The sequence below is a fragment of the Microcebus murinus genome, chromosome 18 (assembly GCF_040939455.1).
Source record: "Microcebus murinus isolate Inina chromosome 18, M.murinus_Inina_mat1.0, whole genome shotgun sequence".
Classification (NCBI taxonomy): Eukaryota; Metazoa; Chordata; class Mammalia; order Primates; family Cheirogaleidae; genus Microcebus; species Microcebus murinus.
The window spans coordinates 45,960,508-45,983,202 of NC_134121.1; the positions used below are offsets into that span (position 1 = coordinate 45,960,508).

The following is a 22,695-nucleotide window of genomic DNA, read 5'->3' on the forward strand; positions in this document are numbered from 1 at the left end:
TCTCAAAAAAAAAAAAAAAAAAAACAACAACAACAAAAAAGACACTTCAGGCAAATGGAAGCACAGCTACTACCATATGAACTAGAAATCAGATTACAAAGCCACCTCATTAATGAAACTATATACTCCCTTTTGGAACCTTAGTAGCTAGCTTTCTTGGGGGCAGTATAAGACCCCAATAGGTCATTTTATAAAAAAGGCTATGTTAGAGAGGCACACAGGGTATTATTAGAACACAGAGGATTCAGTCCTTCATTGCTTTTTTTAAGAAAAGAGAGATGAAAGGAATAAAATATTTGTTTTACCTCATCAAGATCTTTGGTCTCTCTGCCCAATTCATCATCATCTTCATCAGAATCGAGTTCTGGTCCAATATAATTTCCAAACTCATCATACAAGTCAGTATCCATGATGCTACAAATCAAGGAGAGGAGAAGAGTTAGATTCTGGCAAGGTAATCAAGGTCTCCATGATGTGGCCCCACCTTTCTAGTCTGCTGGTTGAGCACATCCCTTCACTCACCTCTTCTCCAGTTATGTCAACCTACTGAATGCTCCTCCAAAAGCCCACTACTTTCCTCTCTCTGCCCTGTTCATTGTCTCTACTTTCATACCATTCCTTCCACTTGTTTAATACTAAACTTAATTTTAACATAATTCAATACCAAAAGGTGGCAAGAATAGTACAAATAACCTTATTTTTCTTAAATCATTTGAGAGTAAGCTGCTGACACAATGCCTTATCACTTTGTAATAATTTAGTGCAGTTGTTGGTAAACTCTGGCCTGTGGCCAAATCTGGCAACTCCAGGGCTGTTTTTTCTATTTGCATGGCCCTCAAGCTAAGAATGTTTTCTTCATTTTTAAATAGTTGGGAAAACAGTCAAATGAAAAATATTTCCAGATACATAAAAATTACTCAGAATTCAAATGTGTCTATAAAAAAAAGTTTCATTGGAACACAGCCATGCATATTCATTTATATTGTCTTTAGTTGCTGTCACACTGTAACAGCAGAGTTGAATAGTTGGGACTGAGACCATATGGCTCAAAAAGTCTAAAATACTTATTATACATTCCTTAATATAAAAAGTTTGCACACTCTGGGAAGCCGAGGCGGGTGGATCGCTCAAGGTCAGGAGTTTGAAACCAGCCTGAGCAAGAATGAGACCCTGTCTCTACTAAAAATAGAAAGAAATTAATTGGCCAACTCAAAATATATAGAAAAAAAATTAGCCAGGCCTGGTGGCACATGCCTGTAATTCCAGCTACCTGGGAGGCTGAGGCAGAAAGATCGCTTGAGCCCAGGAGTTTGAAGTTGCTGTGAGCTAGGCTGACACCACGGCACTCTAGGCAACAAAGTGAGAGTCTGTCTCAAAAAAAAAAAAAAGTTTGCAAACCCCTGCTTCAGCATGTGTGATTCCTACAAACCAGGACATTCGGCTATAATACAACCGTCAAAATCAGAAAACTAATGTAGACACATTATTGCTACCTAATTCACAGATCCCCATTAAAGTTTCACAAATTGTTCCAATAATATCCTGCACACCCAAGGATCACATGTTTGCACTTAGCTGTCTTTAGTCTCTTGCAATCTAGAACAGTTCCAAAATCTTTCCTTGACTTTCATGATTTGACAATGAAGATTATAAACCATTGATTTTGTAGGATGCCCCTTAATTTGGGTTTGTCTGGTGTTTCCTCATGAAGATATTCAGGTTTTGCATTTTTGGCAGGAATATCACAGAAGTGATGCTGTGTTCTTGTCAGTGCATTTCCTATCAGGGCAGACATGATTTTAATTTGTACCTTAGTAGTGATGTTAACTTTGATCACTTGATTCATGTGTTATCTGCCAGGCTTTTCCATCGTAAAGTCACTCATTTTCCCACTGTAATTAAGTACTACTTTGTAGGTTTTCTCTTCAGTTATTGAAATTCTATTCAAAGAAACAGTTCAAATACACCTCCTTCAAACTTTCTAGATCCTCAATTTCTTATCCTGCTACAGCCTTTTGCACCTTTATTGATATTTAATTCTATCTTGAATGGTATTAATAGTTAACTATACTAATTACCCTCACCAACAACTCTACAGTTTATAAGCAATAAACGATGGACTAGAGCATGGCTTAAGTACCAGGGAGTTAGAAGACCTAGACTCAAATCCTAACTTTGTCACTAACAACTATGTAACTTCAGGTAAGTTACTTCATCTCTCCAAACCTGTTCCCTTAACTGGAAAATGGAGGGAATAATCTTCACTGCATAAAAAGCTATAAGGATTAAATAAAATACTCTTTTAAAAAAATAAACTAGACATTTATTTTCATTTATACTATAAAGTGGTTTAAGAAAAGTTTACTCTTTTCAGTGTTCAAAATTAAATAGAGGCTGGGCGCGGTGGCTCACGCCTGTAATCCTAGCTCTCTGGGAGGCCGAGGCGGGAGGATTGCTCGAGGTCAGGAGTTCGAAACCAGCCTGAGCAAGAGCGAGACCCCGTCTCTACTATAAATAGAAAGAAATTAATTGGCCAACTAATATATATAGAAAAAATTAGCCGGGCATGGTGGCGCATGCCTGTAGTCCCAGCTACTTGGGAGGCTGAGGCAGGAGGATTGCTTGAGCCCAGGAGTTTGAGGTTGCTGTGAGCTAGGCTGACGCCACGGCACTCACTGTAGCCTAGGCAACAAAGTGAGACTCTGTCTCCAAAAAAAAAAAAAAAAAAACACAAAAAATTAAATAGAAATTATTTTCATACCTAGCAATTATAATGGTAATGTGAAGTAAAAATTTAATTCTGTTCTGCTGAACTAAAGCTCAATAGAGTCAAATAAAAAATATGTACGAAAATACCTACATTTTTTAAAAGTTTTAAATTTTTGTTATTTTTTTAATGATAGGTTTACTTTTTCTAACATTTAGAAAAAATCCAGGCCGGGTGCGGTGGCTCACACCTGTAATCCTAGCACTCTGGGAGAGGCCAAGGGGGGAGGATGGCTCAAGGTGAGGAGTTCAAAACCAGCCCGAGTAAGAGAAAGACTCCGTCTCTACTAAAAATAGAAAGAAATTAATTGGCCAACTAAAAATATATAGAAAAAAATTAGCCAGGCATGGTGGTACACACCTGTAGTCCCAGCTACCTGGGAGGCTGAGGCAGGAGGATTGCTTGAGCCCGGAAGTATGAGGTTGTTGTGAGCTAGGCTCACGCCATGGCACGCTAGCCCAGGCAACAGAGAGAGACTCTGTCTCAAAAAAAGAATCCAGCCTTCTACAATCAATATAAAACTATTCAAATAATTACAACAGAATCTTTTATATTAGAAAAACAAATTCACATGAATCCTCCTAACACAAATTACCATCCAGAGAGGGGTAGTTTCCCTGAAACAGAGAGAATTTCTTTCTTTTTGTCACCTCCATTCCTTATATATAATCTTTATTTCACATCATTTACACAGATATATTATCACAATCTGACAGGTAGATAAGGAAAACATTTTTTTTTTTTTTTGCCTTCAAGAGATCATCAAGTAAATGTATTATCTTCTTAGTATGTTTCTTTTTAACCTTATCTGAGTGTCATCTGTAGGTTTGGAGGCCAATGACAGAATGCCATTGGAAGACTATTTTGCTTTACTTTTCTTTTCACATGATGAAAACTGCTGCTGCTAGCCAATCAGCATCCAACTCAACGTATCCTCAAAACGAGCAAAAGTCATAGTAGAAGTCTGAGTAATCATCATGGTTACCTTTGTGGCTGCAATAAAGACGATCTAAAGGAACATAAGATTATGCTTTGATGTTGCCAGATGATTGGTGTGCTGGAATGGGGAGATAACTGATCCCAGCAGGGTTACCTTGGAAGAGTAAGACATCTTCAGTCATTCATGACCTTTCAATTTCCTTTTACCAACCTCTCAGAATTTGTGATAATGGTACCACCTGTACACATCAGGCTCATCTAATAGTTATCATGACTATCAAGCCATTTCTGTAACAGTTATTAGCATGTGTGACTCCATCTACTATTTTCCAAGTTCTGGTCACTTTGTTGCGGCCAGGAGCTGAACAGGTAGGAATAACTGGCGCTGGGAAACTAGGTCACATGGGCAAAAAACAATATACCTGGTTGAAGATGCCCATAATATGTGAGTGTCGTTTGAAGAAACCTCAATGGAGGCTCTGCAAGCAGTACACAGCATATAATTCCTCCACCAAAGCAGTGTAGCATAGCTGTAAACCAGCTTGAAAGAGGATTCTTCCATGCCACTGCTGCTGCTCTCAGCTGATGTTTCAGAGCCATCACCGACACTAGATAATGGGTGATGTCAAAAAAGGGAAACACATACGTACGTGCAGGAGAAGGCCAGAGCTAGCTCATCCTACATAATCACAAGAGGATCAACCACAGTGGCCAAAGCAGCCATGGCAATGGGCTCCCCACATAAGAAAATACTCTGTGTAAAGGATTTAACACAGCTCCAACCTCAATAAATGTTAGCTAGCATTATTTCTGACCATTGTCAAATACAAGAATCCTGTATTCCTTGTACCCACCTGCCAATGACCAAGACAGCACCTTGCATAAGGAGGAACTGGATAAATGTTAACGGAATGGAATGTTTAATTTTGAGATACTGATATTTCTTGTATTAGGCTAATACCTCTACCTCCCTCAATGCCATCTGCTGGGTGCTGAATGTAGATAAAATAGAGGATAAGAGAGCTCCAAGGACTTGCAACTAAATGTAAACTATTAAGGAAACTTTCATAGGTACAGATTCTTTTTACTTCCAAAGAACTATCATATCTGTGCTCACTTCATTCCCCCAATATTCCCATCAAGCAACTGCAGAAACTTTTGTAGAAGGCTGTTCATGGAAGAAACCAAGCTCATTTCTGCCTCGGGGTCATTGCACTTGTCATTCTTTGTCCAAACAGCTCTTCCTTTTGGTATCTATGCCTTGTTCCTTTATTTCACTCCAGTCTCTACGAAAATGTCACCTTCTCTGTCACTCTAAAAAGTCTCCCAGGCTGGGCACGGTGGTTCACACCTATAATCCCAGAACTTTGGGAGGCTAAGGCGGGAGAATAGCTTGAGGCCAGGAATTTGATAACAGCCTGGGCAAATGGAGAGACCCCGTTTCTATTTAAAAGGTATACACACACACACACACACACACACACACACACAATATCATACACTCTCCAACTCCCACTTGCACTGTTTTGTTATTCTTAACATTTATCACTAGCTGACATACACCTAGTCATTTGTTTAATTGTTCATTTCCCCAAATACATTTTAAGCAAGGACTTTGTTTTGTCCACTTAGAACAGCGCCTGGCATAAAACAGGCCCTCAATAAATACTTGTTGAATGAATGAATGGATGACTCCCAAAAGGCACAGAGAAGATAGCTGACTCGCCCACAACTGTACAAAATTAGTGACTCTTGGTACCAAGCCTTACTGCAACTTCCCGCTACGATGCAAGCTCTCAAAGGTATACCGAATAAAGACGAAGGTAGGCTGGTGAAGGCGGCACAGACGGAAGAGGGGGTGAGAGAGGGGACTGGACAAATAGAGCACGACCCTGCCCCGGGACGGGATTCTGCGGATGGAGGATATCGAGGGAACCCCGGAATCCGGGTGATTGTATCCTGAGGGCGGGGAGACTCTTTCGTTCCCTTTCCTGCCCCAAGCCTCAATTTACCCATCTGTAAAGCGAAAGGGGCAGATAACACATAACGCCTCTTCTAGGAGTTAATTTCCCATCCCAGCCGGACCAACCTTCCCACGCCGTTGACCCGCACCCGCTCACCTCCCGCTCGTTCAGCCAAGAGCGCCAAGACCGTCGCCGGAGACCGAGCTTCCGTCCCACGCCGCGGCAACACCTGCGCCTAGCGCCAGGAAGGACCCCGCAGACGCCAAAGTCGCGTTTCTGCCCCGGAGGACAGCCCTCTGCCTGAGGATCGGCGCCAAGGAATGCCAGCCGTAAAGACAGGAGCCGGCATGGTGGAGCTGTGGGTCCCCAAACCAAGGCGTGGGCTACTGCAAAGAGAGTTACGCCTGAGGACGCATGAATCTGATCAGGCGCCTCGGACTACCCTGCGTGGGGGGCCTTCGGCCAGATCACGTGGGCGGGCTGTTGGAGCAGTTGCTGGGCAACCACAGCTGCTGTGCTTGATCTGCGCTGAGCTACCTTCCTGTTCTGGCATATCAGGGGATCCCCAAAGAAAGCAAGGGGACCAAGGCCGGGGTGGAGGTCTGGGTGGCTGAGTAAGGGGGACAGTAGGATTAGTTCTAGTTATTCAGTGACTGGGGAGGGCTGAGGACTGGTCAGGAGCCACAACACCCTAGCTGAGCTGCTGGTCAGCTCAGCCCCTTTCTTGGTGTTCAGCTTCCCCACATTGGGGTGGGGGTGGCTATGAGTTGGTTGTGTATCTCCTGCTTCCCTGCCCTAGAGCTGTTCTTGATGACTCTGCCACTAAATCTAGCTCAATTCACCACCAGGAGTCTGAGGTTCAGATGGGTCTCACAAAAAAAATGCCACAGCCAAGACTAGAACCCATATATTAATAGATAATCTCTCTGTAGAAATAGTCAATCAGCCTCAGATATGCAGAGGCTGCAGACGTAGAGTGGTAAAACTAAAGGCGTTGCCCAGACACCTGGGGACCTGTGCTCCAGCCCTGGGCTGGACAGAGTGTATTAATGGGTGAAGATCATTAAACTCCTTTCTCTGCCACTTCTACTGAATTTCCTGCACAGGCATTGTATCTGGTTGGTTTAATGGAATGTTTCCTTCCCCATTAAAGACATTTAATGAAGGATGAAATTTTTTCCCTGGGCTTAGAGTTCCGCTTTTTCTTTTTCCAATCAGCTTTTTCAGGTCGAAGAGTTCTGCTTTTGTGTGAAGAGTGAAGAAACTGAATTCTGGGATCCAAATGCCTCCTCTGCTGGAGCATCAAAATTAAAAGTATTTTTAGAAGCAGAGAGCAAAATTAAGACGGCTCCAAACTGGAAGTCAGGACTCTATTTTCAGTGACAAGTCTTGTTTAAGTCCTCACTGCACAACTCTGCTTATCTCTGTAAAGTAGAAAATTAAATTTTTGTAACACCCCCCCCCAAAATAAGCGCCAGGCTATTCAGAGTGCTTTAGGGTTATTTTGTGTTCTGGCAAATAATCCAGAGGCACCCACTTTCCCCTGATCTTGACCCTCTACTCATGTGCATTCCGTTTGCTTTCCCAGGCCATGGAAAGGAATGACATCATCGACTTCAAGGCTCTGGAGAAAGAGCTGCAGGCTGCACTCACTGCTGATGAGAAGTACAGACGGGAGAATGCTGCCAAGTTACGGGCAGTGGAACAGAGGGTGGCTTCCTATGAGGAGTTCAGGTTGGCTTACTGCCATTTTTCTTAGGTCCTCCTATTTGGTAGATTATAGTGGTTAACAACAAATGCTCTGGAATCAAACCATTCTGGGCTTCAGTCCTGGCCTCACTGCTATTTGTATAATCTTGTTCAATTTCATTAATGTCTCTGAGCCTCAACTCCTCATCTGTAAAAGAGATTAACTTGTTATAATTAAATGAGCTATTGCTTATAAGATTCTGAGCAGTGTCTGGCACATGTGAAATGCTTGAAAGTGGTCAGCTGTCACTGCTGTTATTTTCATATTGGCTTGCAACAGGTTCAGCCTATATTGTGAAAATACCAGCTGCCTGCACAGGCACAGCATTAAATCCATCCCCTAATCTCTGTCCTTTGTTCACAGGGGTATTGTCCTTGCATCACATCTGAAGCCACTGGAGCAGAAAGACAAGATGGGAAGAAAGAGAACTGTGCCATGGAACTGTTGCACTACTCAGGGAAAGACTTTCCAGGATGTGGCCACTGAAATCTCCCAGGTAGGTGAAGCCCAGCTTCTTTAGCCCAGCAGGATTCTCTGCCCTAAAGCTCCGGTCCTGTCTTTTTTTTTTTTTTTTTTTTTTTTTTTGAGACAGAGTCTCATTTTGTTGCCTGGGCTAGAGTGCTGTGGCATCAGCCTGGCTCACAGCAACCTCAAACTCCTGGGCTTAAGCAATCCTTCTGCCTCAGCCTCCTGAGTAGCTGGGACTACAGGCATGCACCACCATGCCCGGCTAATTTTTTCTATATATTTTTTAGTTGGCCAATTAATTTCTTCCTATTTTTAGTAGAGACAGGGTCTCGCTCTTGCTCAGGCTGGTTTTTGGTTTTGAGACACAGTCTCCCTTTGTTGCCTAGGCTAGAGTGAGTGCCGTGGCATCAGCCTAGCTCATAGCAACCTCAAACTCTTGGGCTCAAGCAATCCTCCTGCCTCAGCCTCCCAAGTAGCTGGGACTACAGGCATGCTCCACCATGCCCAGCTAATTTTTTCTATATATATTAGTTGGCCAATTAATTTCTTTCTATTTATAGTAGAGACGGGGTCTCACTCTTGCTCAGGCTGGTTTTGAACTCCTGAGCTCAAACGATCCACCCACCTTGGCCTCCCAGAGTGCTAGGATTACAGGCGTGAGCCGTGAGCCACGGTGCCTGGCCTCAGTCCTGTCTTCTTACAACAAATACCTCTTCATTATTTGTCATGTTAAACCAACAGAGACAGGTTTCTGCCTCCAATCCCAGAAAGAAAAGCAACCAGCAGATGGTTGAGTTGAACCAGGCAGAATGAGTCAGAAAGGTGGGTTAGGCAGGTCCTCTTCAATCAGTCCTTTGACTTTCATGCTCAGGTCAGATTTGTGTTGCTCTGCCTCTGGGTTATATAATTCATGGTATAATGATCCTCTGGCAGTTTTGAGAGAGAGCCCCAGCCTGTCAGATCTTTGACAGTCACTTTTGGTTCCTTTCTCTCTTCCTGAGATTGCCAGTCAATCCCTCCACCCAACTCAGAGTAAACTTTAACTTACTCTTGAAGACCAGAGCTGTGTCCCCATTCATCACTAGGAAAATCCCAGTATAAATGAGAATCTCAAATCATGGCCTGGATTCCTTGCCCTCCCTCCTCCTCCCATCCCATTTCCCTCATCTGAAAATGAGGCCCCCAAGGCCCACAGCCTTTCCAGTGCTCAGAGAGCAGTATCAAAGCTAAGATGAAAACCTGCAGGCTCCCCTCAATCTTACTGTTGCAGAACAGCCATAAGAGCTCAGGACTCTCTTTCCTTCTTTTGTGATCCAGGAGAAAGTACGCTGCCAGCCTGAGACCTCAGCAGAGTTCTACCGAGATTGGCGGCGACACTTGCAGAGTGGGCCAGAGCGCTACCAGGCCCTGCTGCAGCTTGGGGGTCCCAAGCTGGGCCACCTCTTCCAGACAGATGTGGGGTTTGGACTTCTGGGGGAGCTGCTGGTGGCCCTGGCTGATCATGTGAGGCCGGTCCACCGGGCGGCAGTGCTGGGGATCCTGCGCAGCCTGGCCAGCACCGGGCGCTTCACCCTGAACCTGAGCCTGCTGAGCCAAGCAGAAAGAGAGAGCTGCAGAGCCTTGTTCCAGAAGCTACAGGCCATGGGAGGCCCCAGACCCATGAAGGAGGGGCTCAGTCAAGAGGAGCAGGATCTAAAGGAACAGTCTGGTGGGCCCCAGGAGGAGGAGAGGCTCTTGCAGGAGTTGCTAGGGTTGTACCAGCTCAATTGATAGGACCAGCTGCCCTCAGACACCCTAGTGGTAGTTGGAGGCATTTTTTTGGTAGTGGCAATAGGGTTTCTGCAGGACTGTAAGGAGAAACCTACACTTAATTCCCTTCTCAACTTAGAATTTTCAGATAAAAAGCAGAAATTGAGTTTTCCCCACTTCTCCAGACCCTCAGTGTCTCAGTGTTTTGAACTATGTGGATCTACAGGAAAGTCAAAAGCCCAGGAAGTTGAAAACAGTTTTGCTTCTCACTCTTAGAGTCCACCAAGCCTCTAGCCCACTGGCCCTGAGAAATGGGTGTGAGCTTAATCAAATGCTGGCTATACTAGTTACAACCTCCACTTGGAAATGGCAAAATCATTCATCTTCCATGGTAAATAAACACTGATCTACATAGTTCTTTTTCCTTTTTCTTTCCCCCCTTTATATTTTTAGAGACAGAGTCTTACCCTGTTGCCCAGGCCTGAGTGCAGTGGCATGATCATAGCTCACTCTAGCCTTGAAGTCCTGGGCTCAAGTGATCCTCCTGCCTCAGCCTCCCAAGTAGCTGGGACTACAGGTGCCCACCAACATACCCAGCTGATTTTTTATTATTTTGTAGAGATGGGGTTTCACTGTGTTGCCAGGGTGGTCTTGAACTCCTGGTCTCAGGCCATCCTCCCCCCTTGGCCTCCCAGAGTGCTAGGATTATAGGTATGAGCCACTGTGCCTGGCCCCCACAACTCTTAACAAGAATATTTATAGGCCAGGTGTGGTGGCTCACCCCTGTAATCCTTGCACTCTGGGAGGCCGAGGCAGGCAGATCGTTTGAGCTCAGGAGTTTGAGACCAGCCTGGGTAAGAGTGAGACCCTGTCTCTAGTAAAAAAATATAAAGAAATTAGCTGGACAACTTAAAATATATAGAAAAAATTGGCCGGGCATAGTGATGCATGCCTGTAGTCCCAGCTACTTGGGAAACTAAGACAGGAGGATCACCTGAGCCTAGGAGTTTGAGGTTGCTGATGCCACAGCACTCTAGCCTGGGCAACAGAGTGAGACTCTGTCTCAGAAAATAAATAAAGAAAAAAAAGAATATTTATAACCCCAAACCAATACCTGGACATTTAATAAACAAATGAGCAAATACTTCCCCATTTGAGGTACAGACTCTTCCTCTAGGGACCGAGTTCTTGTGGATGTTGGGCCTAGGAAAGCCCTGTGCCATCAGCTTAGGTCTGGCCAGCCTCCTGTATGGCCAGATGAGCAGGAAGGCGGGTTTCCTTCATCTCCCATATTGATGAAAGGGAAGACTTTCCCACCAGGCCAACAGGGCAGGGCCTGCAGCAGTGAGGCAGAGCGTTCCCTGCCTAAGAACCTGGGCCCTTCTCATTCTGGTTTCCCATGGCCCATTCTTGGGTAAGTGCCAGTGTTCTAGAAAGGGAAGTGAGAGTGAGGTTCTAGAATGATTTTCCCTTGAGATCAGGTCTGGAACATTAGAAGGGCATCTTGTACATTCACTGGGAATAAATTGCCTTGCATTTGGCAGCTTCCCCTGCAGATCGTTTCTTCTTTTCCTGGCTGCTTAATCCTTTCCTCATATAGAGGCTTCCTCTCAACAGATTTCTAGAAGCCCCATAGGCCTTTAGTGTCTTGGTTTTGCCTTACCCCTCCGTACCCTTCCTCCAGCAGGCATGAGCCTGGCCCACACCACTGTGCTCCTGTGGGCATGGGGAAGTCTCCAGGCCTTTGAAATTGTAGAGAAGGAGAACATTTTTCAGAAGACCCCCTGCCCCGCTTTCCTGATGTTCGACAACGCAGCGTACCTGGCTGACATGAGCTTTGAGCTTCCCTGCCGCTGCAAGCCTGAGGAGGTCTCGGCTGTGGTCTGGTTCTACCAAAAGCACCTAGGCAGCAGCCACACCAAAGTGCTGACGGACTTTGACGGGCGGGTGCTGACGGAGGCAGCTCAGGTGCGGGTGGGCAGCGACATGCTTGTCCGCTTCAGCATCCGCATGTTCAGCCTGTTGGTTTTCCGCGCCCAGCCTGAGGACTCAGGCCTGTACTTCTGCGGCACCCGAAAGGGGGACTACTTTTACGCCTATGATGTAGACATCCAGAGTGGTGAGGGGATGGTGACTACCTTCAAGGACCAGGGCCAGGAGCCCTTTGCAGACGAGTACCATGGGAACCTCCATGTCTTCACCACCTTCTGGGAGTGGACGCCCTGTGACCGCTGCGGGGTGCGTGGGGAGCAGTGGCGCATCGGCCTCTGCTACCTGCAGAGCCCAGACCTCTCCCCACGCTACCACAAGACAGTGCCGGACGTGGTGTCCTGTGGCTCTCAGGCTGTGCCAAGGAAGCTGCGGACCAGAGCCAGGGACCACATGCCCGAGCTGCTGGTCCAGAGCTGTGTGGTGCCCTGTGAGAAGAAGAAGACATTCCGGGAGGGCGTGCTGGCCATCTTCAACTACGTGTCCAAAGCGGGCAGCCGGCCCTGGGTGCCCCAGGTGCCCATTCAGTTCCACCAGCAGAGACTGGGCCACGGACTCATCATCTCCTGTCCCGGGGCCCGGCCAGAGCATGCCGTGGCCTGGGACAAGGACCGCCAGTACCTCTACCGCACACAGTACCTAAAGGGTGTCAACAGGTCCATGAGGGTGTTCATCGACCACGGCAACCAGCTCCACATCCGCTTTACCCAGCTGGATGACCGGGGCATCTACTATTGCTGGCGGCAGGGGGTGCGGGTTGCTGGGTTTCGGCTGGGTGTGACATCCCGAGGGCACTACCCGGCCTCCTTCTCGGACCCGGAGACTCACTCTGCCGTGGTGCTCACCCTGATAGGCTACCTGCTCATCACAGCAGTCTTTGTCACCATTCACCTCTGTCGTTGCTTCTGTCACTTATTTCGCTGCTGTCCCAACCTCTTCCTCTAGGTGCTCACTTGCCCAGCTCTGAAGACCAGTTGTGCTTCGATGTGTTTGTTGATACCAGATGCCTTTGGGTGGACACCCTGGGCTGGAACTGAGACGGTACGGACAAGTCTTCTGTTAGTTACAGCCTGCTCCCCGTTTTTGTGGGCCAGTCTGGGGCCTGATCTGGGAGTGAGGGATCCTGGGGCAGGTGGGAGATTGAGGAGCGAGGTTGGGAGGGAATAAAGCGCAGGTGTCCTGACTTCACGCTCCGGTCAGAGAAGGAAGGAGTGAGCTGAGCATGATCAAATGGCTATCCACTGCCGAACAGCGTTGGGGTGCTTTACCTTTTGCCTTGCAGCATTGCCGAGTGGGTGAAACTGAGGGTAGCGGGAAGAAGAGGGAAGGAGAGCGTGGTGGGAGCTAGTGTCTGTCCTCTTTGGCCTCCTCCCCAGCCTTGCTCTGCTGCTGGCAGGTACAAATAGCAGGTTTGGGAATAAAGGTAAAAATAAGAACAGGGGAAATGGGTGAGGAAAGTGGAGCTCAAATTCAGGGCTTTCCTGAGAGAGTGTACTGGGGGTGACAAGAGACGTGGGAGCAAAGGCCTTGGGGCTGCCAGGCCCAGGCTCGACTGTGGCAGAGCAGTGTTGAATGAGATCGACATGTGTCTGCTGCTGGGAGCGTTGGGCCGTGAGGGTGGTCAGTAGTAACAAGCAGTGGTTTTGTCCATGGCTATGTCTTGGCCCCAGTCCCACCCTCTTGAGAACAGATCAGAGTCCACTCTGGGAAAGACCACAGCATTTGTCTTTATTTTTCCTCAGTGACTAAAGGCAGCAGCAGTGCCCTGAAGGTTAGCAGCAGCAGGTGACAGGAAGGAGTCGGAGGAAAGGACACCAAGTCTTGGGAAGAGGGAGGGACCCCCACCTCTCCTTGCAGACTTACAGGGGAGAGGAAGACCCTGGGGTGGGTCCCCTTGGCCCCATTTCTGGGCACAGATACCCACTACTTGCCCACCAGTCTTCCCAGATAAAGCAGAGGGGTGCTCTGGGGCAGAAGTGTTAGCCCTAAGTGCCGGCCTCCAGGCTGCAGGAACACTCTGTTCACACCTCAATTTCCTGAATTGTAAAATAGGGTGCTTCCTAAATTACTGGGTACATATCGTGTATGAGCAAGAAGGGATCACAAGATGCCCTTGGGTGAGGGAGAAGAAGCTGGTCATTGTGGGGGGAGGGGGTCAGCAGTCCCAGGGCTCAGGGGCTGGGTGGATGGGATTGTGCAGCAAGGAAGAGGCCTTTAGCGCTGGGACAAAGTTGTGCCCTGCCCCTCTCCCTCCTATTTCAGCCTCTTCAAGAGGATAAGTCACTTCCTTGATTCCCACAACCTAGAGGCCAAGTGTAACTGGTCACTCACAACCCCTGACTATAATGTCTAGCATCATCCCAACTGCCACCTGTACCATCTCTGCTAGCGCCCCCTCCAGCCTGCATGTCCTCCAGAGCTTGACCTCTCTGCACCTACACCTGGGGGCCAGGCAGCCCCCCTCTATCCCTCCCAGCACCCCTTCCCTCTCCACGTACACTGTAGATCCCCCAAGTGCTGAGAATCAGGTGCCCACGTGCCCACGGCATGCCCACAGACAGGGGCCCTGGATGGCAGCTCAGTGGGACTGAGACATTGGCATCGATACTCGGGAGGCCCCTCTGGGATGTGGCAGGATCTCGCCACCCATTCTTAGACTGGTCAGGGTCAGTCTAGAAGAACAAGCCTGTGGCCAGGGCTCCCTTGCCTGTGGGGACTTCCGTTCCTGTCTGGGTTTCACTTTTCCTCCAGCAGCCTAAGGAAACTCAAAGGCCCAGTTGCCAGACACCCCAGAGACTTCTAGCTCTGGCAACAGTTGCCATAACAACAGGGATCGGGGCTATGAGGATGATTTATTAGGTCCCCCTGCCTCTCCTCTTCCCAATTCTACCCCAAGCGGCTAGCCATGCCCTTCCACGCTGCCCCTTTGGGGTGAGTGCCCTGTCAGTTGGAGCTGCTGGGTGCCGGGCGGGTGCTGTCCGACTGGCCTAATGCTGACGGAGCCTAGGGCAGCAAGCCGGGTAGAAACGGAGGGAGGGGAGTGGCCAGGGCGAGCTGGAACTCGGGTCTGGAGAAATGATCTATGAGAAGTGGGGCAACTGTCCTGCTCCTGCTGCAGGCTCCTCATACTGTGGGGCAGGGGCCACCAGGTGGGGCCCGCCTCACATCACGTCCTTGTGCTCCTGCTTGGACTCCTTAATGACCTGCAGGGCACAGGGAAGGTACACAGGCAACAGTTAGGAGCTCACACAGACCCCAGGCCCACCATTGCCAGGCTGTGTAACCTCAGGCAAGTCCCCAGTCTTCCTGGTTCTTTCTTTTTTAATAGTAATCACAACTACCAAGTGCAGTGGTCAGAGGGGGTAGTGACATACACTTGTAAAGCATTCAGCACCATGCCTAGCACATGGTCAGCTGGTGGTGTGAGGTTAGCTGTCCCTGTTGCTGGTGTGATGGGGACGGGAAGATGCCAAATCCCTTCTTCCCATTCCCCCAGCAGGGTCCTTTCACTAAGCTGGAAGTTGAAAGCTTTCCCTTTCCCCAGCTGTCGTGGCTAGAGCTGCTAACTTTAATTCTGCTAACTTTAATTAATAAAGTTAGAGCTAAATTCTAAAGTTAGAGCTAAATTCTGCTAACTTTAATAAAGTTAGAGCTGCTAACTTTAATTCTCTTCCCCTATCCCCGAGGCCTGACCCTGGGGACACCTGAGACTGAGGGTAGGCAAGGCAGAAAGCCTGAGTTAGGACCCCATCTAGTGGCCCAAGCTCCCCTTAGAACTTCCTTCCCCTTGTCCACAGTTCCCTAGGCAGCTCCTGGGAGTTACTGGGGACCTTGTATGTGCCAGTTCCAGGCTTTCTTCCACCCCTGGCCTAGAGAATTCCTGGGGGTAGCTGAAGCCGGACTGTGCCAGAGTCCCCCTCACCTCTCCATCCCGCATCTCCACGGTCTTCACCACAATGTTCCTCTTGAGGTGGCCTTCTGACACGGACTTGGTGTCCAGGCTGGTTTCTGCAGGCGTGAGGAGAAGAGGCCTCCCATGGGCTCTGGGAGTACTAGGCATCTTCTCTGAGCCCCGGCTTCCCCATCACACCCCGATGACGAGTATGAGAGCCTATCCAACCAGGCGGGGAGAGCCTAGGCTCTTCCAAAGGGGCTGGAGACCCCTCAGATCCCACAGTGCTGGGCAGGTCCCGGCTGCTCTGTCTGCTGGCCTGCCTTCATTTCAGCCCCTGCACGAGCCCTTGCCTGGCCCCTGGTTTTCTGACAACCCAGTGCTGTGCCAAGGAAGGAGCACATGGGCTTTGAAATCAAGCAGACCAGAGCTCGAGTCCCAGCGCAGCCACCAACCAGCCACACGACTGTGGGCCAGTTAACTGACCTCTTCCAGCTTCATTTCCTCATCTGCAAAATGGGGATGATGGTGTCTACTTCTAGAAATGGGAGTGAGGAGTCAAGTGACTAAAGCAACGTGTGTTAAACATCTGGCACATGTTAGTGCTCAATACACATGGGTCCCTTTCCTGTCCCCTTTCCCCTTCCTTCTGCCACTTATCTGGACCCAATGACCCTTGGCTGTTTAGCACTTGGCAGCATTACTTGTACCTGGTCAGCCTGGTTAACCCTTCTGATGCGAATTAAGCCCTGGGACATCTATATCTAGTGTTTCTAAGTATTCTAGCCCAGAAGAAGAGGATTTTATTTCCTTAGCTAAGAACTATTTGAGGGCCACATACAAGTAAAAAGTAATTTAGTTTCTCCCGCCCCCCAGAGAGAAAAATATAACATGTCACACTCGCTAATATTTAAAATTGAGAGCAGAGAACATAAAACTTTATTCACTACAAGAGCAGCGGCCCAGAGGGAAATAATCCTCTGGACTGAATCAGCGCTGAGCTGAGCATTGGAGTCTCAGGGACAAACAGATCAAGCAGAGAGCCTGGCCATCAGGCACAGAGAGACCCAAGGGGCCTTCCCAGTGACGGAGAAGAGGTGAGATGGAGGTTGGTGTTTACTCAATGTCCCCAGAGCATCTCATCCGAGCACCTAGGACACACCTCCATTAACACTAACCAGTTCTGCTATCTTAATGTACATTTACCCTGTGCCAGGTTCTGGGCTGGGCACTGAGGTTCCTGGAAAAATGACACAGTCCTGGACCTTTAGGGGAAGCTTGGGAGGAGAGGATCCAAAAGGACGGGGGAAAGTGGGGCCGGTGAGGCTCCCTCCCTGTCAAGCTGAGACCAGCGCTGTAGCTGAGAGGCAGGCAGCTAACCGAGAGCCGGCGGGGCTCCGTTTACAATCTGCTGAGCCTGTATTGGTATAACTTGTACTGTGAGGCTTTTGAGATGTCTTGTGACCTTGTGACCTTCCCCTTCCTTGGTGCTTTTGCCCCCTGTAGTGACAAGCAGTTAAAAAACAAAAACATAAAACACTCAGCAGGGCAGAGCTTGCTTAGGTGGAGGCCTCACCCTGTTCTGCAGGGGTAGGGGGTGCAGGGAGGGGGAGTGGGGCACAGGGAACAGCAGGACAAGGGTGGTTGCAAGCCCCACTTGGAAATTCCCTGGGATGGTGTGCTGTGGCTAGGAGCTGTGCGGTGAATCATGAAGGCCCCCAAAGAGAGCCCGGACCCCTTTGCCCTGGTCCTTGGCCCCCGGCCAGAGCAGCCCACCAGTCTTGGGAAGGGGGCAGGACTCCAACACCCTTCCTACAAGGCCCTGCTCTACTGACCTCGGATCTGTAGGTTGGAGAAGGTCTGCACAGGAATGGTGATGCTGAAAGAAAGCAGAGGGAAATGGATGACCAGGCTGCCCTGGGACACTCCCAGGCTGGGTTCTGGTCCAGGGGTCATCATGACAACCTCAAGGCCCTTTCCCTTGCCTGGGAAGTCTGACTCCCTCTCCTAGCTTTCCCCAGCAGCCAACATGCTCTCTGAAGCTCTAAAAGTCTGCAAGGGGCTTGGGTGTTGTCTGCAAGGGGCGCATCTGTATCCAAAGGGAGATGACAGAGGGAGGGGAAAGTGATGAAAAAAGTTCCAAGGAGCAGAAGAGATGGGTCAGGTGAAAAGAAGTCCAATCTTTGTTTGGAGGGTGGGAAGTGAGCCTCTTAATTTGGGGGGTGGCCCAAGTACTTGGCCCTGAGACCTAATCAATATTGGTTGAATCCATTCATTCACTCATCAAACATTATTGAACACCTATTGTGCGTTGGGCATGCACTGTGCTGGGCATTGCGGTGCGAGGAGGGCTGAATAGGACTCAGTCCCTGAAGGGAGCCCGCTGGACTCTATGGAGGCAGCAGGGACAATCCCTTAGGGCTGTGACCAGGGCTCACCGGTTCTCCTCGCCCTCCAGCAGTTTTCTGTAGGTGGCGATCTCTATGTCCAGGGCCAGCTTGACGTTGAGCAGGTCCTGATACTCCTGCAGGTGGCGGGCCATCTCATCCTTGAGGCTCTGTCCCTCCTCCTCCAGCCGGGCCAGCGCGTCCTGGTAGCTCGCCGCCTCCCGCGCGTGGCGCTCCTCCTGCTCGCGCATCTGCCTCTCCAGGGACTCGTTCTGTGAAATGGAGCCGGCAGGTTTCTCCCGGCTCCTCCCCGCGCTCGACCGCCACGACTCAGAGGCTTCGAGGCTCCACCCCCAGCCCCAGGCACCGCCTCTAGCCCAGGGTAACTTTTCAGAGCCCTCCCCTAGCCCCCAGCCTGGTCCTCGCCTGGGCCCTCTCCCCAGCATCTCCTGGGATGGCCGGTCCCCCGTCCTTCGCCCGTTCTGTCCAGCCCACGCTCACCGTGCCGCGCAAGGACTCCAGGTCGCAGGTCAAGGCCTGCAGCTGGCGCCGGTAGTCGTTGGCCTCGTGCTTGGCCTGGCGGAGCAGCTCCGAGTTACGGGCAGCGGCGTCTGTCAGGTCCGCAAACTAGATGGGGAGAGGGTCCTAGGCTGAGGGCAGCCTGGGGCCACGGGGCTGCAGGGATGGGGGGCACATGTAGGGGAGCTGTGTGGGCAGGCGGTGTCCAGGAAATCAGAGAGGTGGGCAGGACCCCAGGGCATTGGCACTGGCTGGCATCAATCCTAGCAGCTGTGACGCTGGGGCAGCGTGGCCACTGCTGGGCCCCAGCACCTAGCACGATGCATGCCTGGTCAGCCAACGAATGCATGAACAGTGCCACAGAATCCAGAACCTTCTGCACTGGCAGCTCCCTCCGCAGGACTGAACCCTGTCCTCCCACACAGTGGATGGTGGGTTCTGGCGAGCAGAGCCGGGGTTTCTAACAGCGCCTTCTCCCCCAGCCTGCAGGGAGGCCCTCACAGCTGCTGAGGCCTCGACCCTGCTGAGACTGTCAGTGGCATCTGCTGCCCATGCTCCTCAGCGTGGCACGCTGGGCCAGCATCTCTGGGCCCTGCTTCTCTGCTTTTCTGCCTTCAGACCTCTACACAGGCTCTGTCCTGCACTGGGAATGTCCTTTCCCCCTCCTCTTCATGCCCATAGCCTGCCTGCCCTGCCCATCCCAAATGCCCCTTCTGTGGCATCTTCCCTGGTTCTGACACTGCATATTAACTCCACGCTGTGGTGGTCTCTGTGGGCACCATATTTGGGTGCGCATCACGTCTTCTCGGTTGAACACCTCTCTGTGTCCCAGGAAGTGCCTGGCATACAGTAGATGCTCAGTAACCCAGAACACAGGCTGGCAGAGGCATAGCATTCAGGCTCCCTAGAGAGACGGGCTGGGATTGGAAATCCGACTCTACCACTTAGGAGCTGTGTGACTTTGAGCAAATTAGTTAACCTCTCTGGCTTCAGTTCTCTCATCTGTCAAAGAGTGGTACCCACTTTATAGTAAAACAATCCATGCAAAGCACAGGGCCTGGCACACAACAAAGTTGGCCAACAATAATAATAAGAGTAGCTGTAATAATTATGAGTACTTTTGGAAATCATAATGCCTTTGTGACCCTGGACAAGTTATCTCATTTCTCTGGTGAAAATCAGTTACCCAGAGAGGATATTCTCCCAGCTTCCTCTACTCTCCTTCCCCCACTCTCTTGTATGGAGCAAGGAGGGCTGCCTGCAAGAGGTGGGTTGGCCCACAGCCCAATACCTTGGACCGATACCACTCCTCTGCCTCATGCATGTTGCTGGACGCCACTGCCTCATACTGCGTGCGGATCTCTCTCAGGGCTGCTGTGAGGTCTGGCTTGGCCACATCCAGCTCCACGTGGACCTGCTGTTGGGCCAGCTGCTCCTGGAGTTCCCGAACCTCCTGGCAGAGGGAAGAGAAGGGGTACCAGGGCTCAGAACCGAGGCCGCAGCTGGGGTTCCCCACGGTGTCATGCCCTGTTCTGCCCGTCCCTCGGCCATGGGCATTGGCTAAGGGAAACGCTGCAGCCCTTGTTGGAAGAAATGGCATTTCCTCAGTCTAAAGGAGGCAGGGGGTAGTTTGAGGGTCTCATAGCATTCTTCCCCCGAGGGCTGGATAGGCAGGAGCCAGGTGCTGAAAATGCACTGGTGTTCTCATGGGTGAGTGACTGCGTCCCTATGGGGTGTGTGCTGTGGGTGCCCAGGTTCCATGGTGCCATGGATTCTTTTTTTTTTTTTTTTTTTTTTGAGACAGAATCTTACTCTGTTGCCCGGGCTAGGGTGCCGTGGCATCAGGCTAGCTCACAGTAACCTCAAACTCCTCCTGAGCTCAAGTGATCCTCCTGCCTCAGCCTCCCTAGTAGCTGGGACTACAGGGATGCGCAGTTGACCAATTAATTTCTTTCTATTTTTAGTAGAGACAGGGTCTCACTCTTGCTCAGGCTGGTCTTGAACTCCTGACCTTGAGCGATTCTCCCGCCTTGGCCTCCCAGAGTGCAAGGATTACATGTGTGAGCCACCACACTGGCTGGGGCCATGGATTCTAAATCCAGGGTCTGAGGTCAGGGCTTAGCAGGGTCTTTTTTTTATTTTTAATGAATGGCTATCATTTTAATGGGGACAGATGGCAGAGGGGGTAGAATCAGAGAGACTGTGTGGCCTTAGCACATTCTTTAACCTCTCTGGGCCTCGTTGTCCTCCTCTGTGAAAGGAGGTGAGTACTGGGAGGGCTCCTGTCTCACTGGGCTGTGAGGCAGCAAGGCCTGTTGTACTTCTCAGTAAATGGAGTGTATGTCTGTGTGCATTTCACCAGTGGTTAGGAATGTGCGCTCTCTCTCTGTCTCTCTCATTTTCTTTCTCTATCTGCCAATCTGTTTCTCTCCTTCTCTAACTGAGTATCTCGCTCAGTCTCAGTCTCTCTGTCTCTGTCTCTCAGTTGCAATCTCTGTGTCGAGCTTTCCTCCCTCTGCCCTGGCCTCACCTCATCATGGATCTTCCTCAAGAACCGGATCTCCTCCTCCAGGGACTCAATCTTCCTCTCCAGATCCAGACGGGCCAGGGTGGCTTCATCTGCCTCCTGGAGTGGGGAGAGGCAAAGGGCCACTCTGACCCCAGACTCGTCCTCCCCATGCCCCAGCCTTGTCCTACCCCTCCTTTTGGGGCAGGGGGAGCAGTGCATTGCTCTGCAGGGCTCAGCTAGGGGGCTGTGTTTGGGTGGGCTGCCATCAACCCTTTCCCTTGCCCCTGCCCCTGCCCCTGCCCTCTACCTCTATTACCTGTCGAAAGGCAGCCAGGTTGTTCTCGGCTTCCAGCCTCAGGTTGGTTTCATCCTGGAGCCTGGGGTAGGGGGACACATTCCTAGGTCCAGGCTCTTCTGAGGACACTTGGATCCCTGCCCCAGTCTCCCTGGAGGTGGCTGTCACAGAGATTCCCCCAGGACCAGAAGAGCAGCAGGAGGAATGAGGGTTCGGGGGGCCTTAGACAGAGGCCTTGGCGGGAGGGAGAGCAGACGAGGGCTTTTGCTTTAACTCATTACTAAGGTGCCTTATCAGGGCTGGCGCACCTGCTCCTGCTCACACAGGCACATCCACCGACACGCTCACTGTGCGTGTGCGCACACACGTCCTGCACTTGAGGGCACACACGTGCCCTGCCAGCTCAGCAAAGCACCACCCCCTCAGGGATTCCTCTGATCCCAGGCCACTACCTTGGAAATGGATTTTATTATGATCCCACTTCACAGCTGTGCAAGTCAGAGTGACTTGGCTGGGGTCATAAGCTGGTGACAGGCAGTCACCTGTGTTCTGCACCTCTACTTCCTTTACCCCAGAGTCCAGTCCACCTCGTGGACACCAGCCTTCTCTACTTGTGACTCCTCCTTTATATAGACCCAGGCTCAGAGTAGGTGAGCCCCCTGCCCACAATCATAGGGCCCGAAACCAAGATCTTGCCTGCTGGGGTCCCGACTGCTCCCCGCAGCTTTCCCCACTGGGGAGGTGCTGAGAGGACCCCAGCTCCCTGGCAGAAGGTGTCCGGGAATCAGATCCCTGAGGTCCTGGGTCTCTTCCCTGTCCCTCCCATCATGCTGGGGAGCAAGGAGGGCCCCCCAAGGTGGAGAGACCCAGCGAGTAGGGAGGCAGAGCCCCTGCCCCAGCCTCTGCAGGCCTGCAGGCACTCCCTCTTGGGGCTCAGTCCTCTCTGCTCACAGGGCCCTCTTCCCTGCCCGCTCCTCACTTCTGCCTCAGGGTGCCCAGGTCCTGCGCCAGGTTGTCCCTCTCGACCTCCAGCCGGGCGCTGTTGGCGGTGAGCTGGTCCAGCCGCAGCCGCAGCTCGCGCAGCTCAGCCTGGTAGACGTCGGCCAGCTTGGTGGGCTCCTTGGCCCGCAGCTGGTTCAGCTCAGCAGCCAGTGCCTTGTTTTGCTGTTCTAGGAAGCGAACCTTCTCGATGTAGCTGGCAAAGCGGTCATTGAGCTCCATCATCTCTGCTCTCTCACTGACCCGGGTCTCCTTGAAGCCAGCGTTGAGTGCCCCGGCCAGGGAGAAGTCCACCCGGGCTGGGAGAGGAGGGGGCATTCGAGCCAGGGAGAGGCGGGTGCCAGCACCCAGGCGGCGGCCCGGAGGCAGGCCCCCCACCATCTCCGCAGAGGATGAGACGTAGGTGCGGCGAGCGGCCGAGGTGATGCGTCTCCTCTCCATCCTGCCTGGCTCTGCTAGCTCCTGGGG

The 22,695-nt window shown here is 50.7% G+C and overlaps 4 protein-coding genes and 1 pseudogene across 7 annotated transcripts in view; 2 read left to right on the forward strand and 3 right to left on the reverse strand.

The window, feature by feature from the left end:
• Positions 1 to 5,962, reverse strand: part of EFTUD2 (elongation factor Tu GTP binding domain containing 2) — a 41,117-nt gene extending 35,155 nt beyond the window's left edge. Inside the window, exons 1-2 of one of the 2 annotated variants that reach the window (XM_012786774.2) lie at positions 5,827 to 5,962; positions 306 to 414 (exon numbers count right to left, since the gene is read on the reverse strand). In XM_012786774.2, coding sequence (XP_012642228.1) covers positions 306 to 410 — 105 coding nt within the window. In that variant the 5' untranslated portion in view covers positions 411 to 414; positions 5,827 to 5,962. Of the gene's footprint in view, positions 1 to 305; positions 415 to 3,752; positions 3,838 to 5,826 lie in introns of those variants that run through there. The other variant, XM_075994625.1, reaches the window with a different exon arrangement.
• Positions 3,672 to 4,688, reverse strand: LOC142861845 (trimeric intracellular cation channel type B pseudogene; annotated as a pseudogene).
• Positions 5,963 to 6,158: 196 nt separating the features above from the next.
• On the forward strand, positions 6,159 to 10,050 carry DNAAF19 (dynein axonemal assembly factor 19). Of its 2 annotated transcripts, none has more exons than XM_012786779.3 (4): positions 6,159 to 6,284; positions 7,259 to 7,404; positions 7,784 to 7,916; positions 9,206 to 10,050. In XM_012786779.3, the coding sequence occupies exons 2-4, from the start codon at positions 7,262 to 7,264 to the stop codon at positions 9,656 to 9,658; spliced, it is 729 nt and encodes a 242-aa protein (XP_012642233.2). In that variant the 5' UTR covers positions 6,159 to 6,284; positions 7,259 to 7,261; the 3' UTR covers positions 9,659 to 10,050. The 2 variants fall into 2 exon arrangements, with proteins under 2 accessions (XP_012642233.2, XP_012642232.2); XM_012786778.2 differs by having other exon boundaries at positions 6,159 to 6,270.
• Positions 10,051 to 10,646: 596 nt separating this feature from the next.
• Positions 10,647 to 12,870, forward strand: FAM187A (family with sequence similarity 187 member A). The gene has a single exon (XM_012786789.3). The coding sequence runs from the start codon at positions 11,327 to 11,329 to the stop codon at positions 12,569 to 12,571; it is 1,245 nt and encodes a 414-aa protein (XP_012642243.1). The 5' UTR covers positions 10,647 to 11,326; the 3' UTR covers positions 12,572 to 12,870.
• Positions 12,871 to 13,335: 465 nt separating this feature from the next.
• Positions 13,336 to 22,695, reverse strand: GFAP (glial fibrillary acidic protein). 2 transcript variants are annotated; one of them, XM_012786787.2, is made up of 9 exons: positions 22,208 to 22,695; positions 21,250 to 21,310; positions 20,955 to 21,050; positions 19,716 to 19,877; positions 18,407 to 18,532; positions 17,957 to 18,177; positions 17,354 to 17,397; positions 15,549 to 15,634; positions 13,336 to 14,829 (listed from the first exon to the last, which is right to left on the reverse strand). In XM_012786787.2, exons 1-9 carry the CDS (start codon positions 22,666 to 22,668, stop codon positions 14,788 to 14,790), a joined length of 1,299 nt encoding a protein of 432 aa, XP_012642241.2. In that variant the 5' UTR covers positions 22,669 to 22,695; the 3' UTR covers positions 13,336 to 14,787. The 2 variants fall into 2 exon arrangements, with proteins under 2 accessions (XP_012642241.2, XP_012642242.2); XM_012786788.3 differs by lacking the exons at positions 13,336 to 14,829; positions 15,549 to 15,634 and adding an exon at positions 15,655 to 17,018.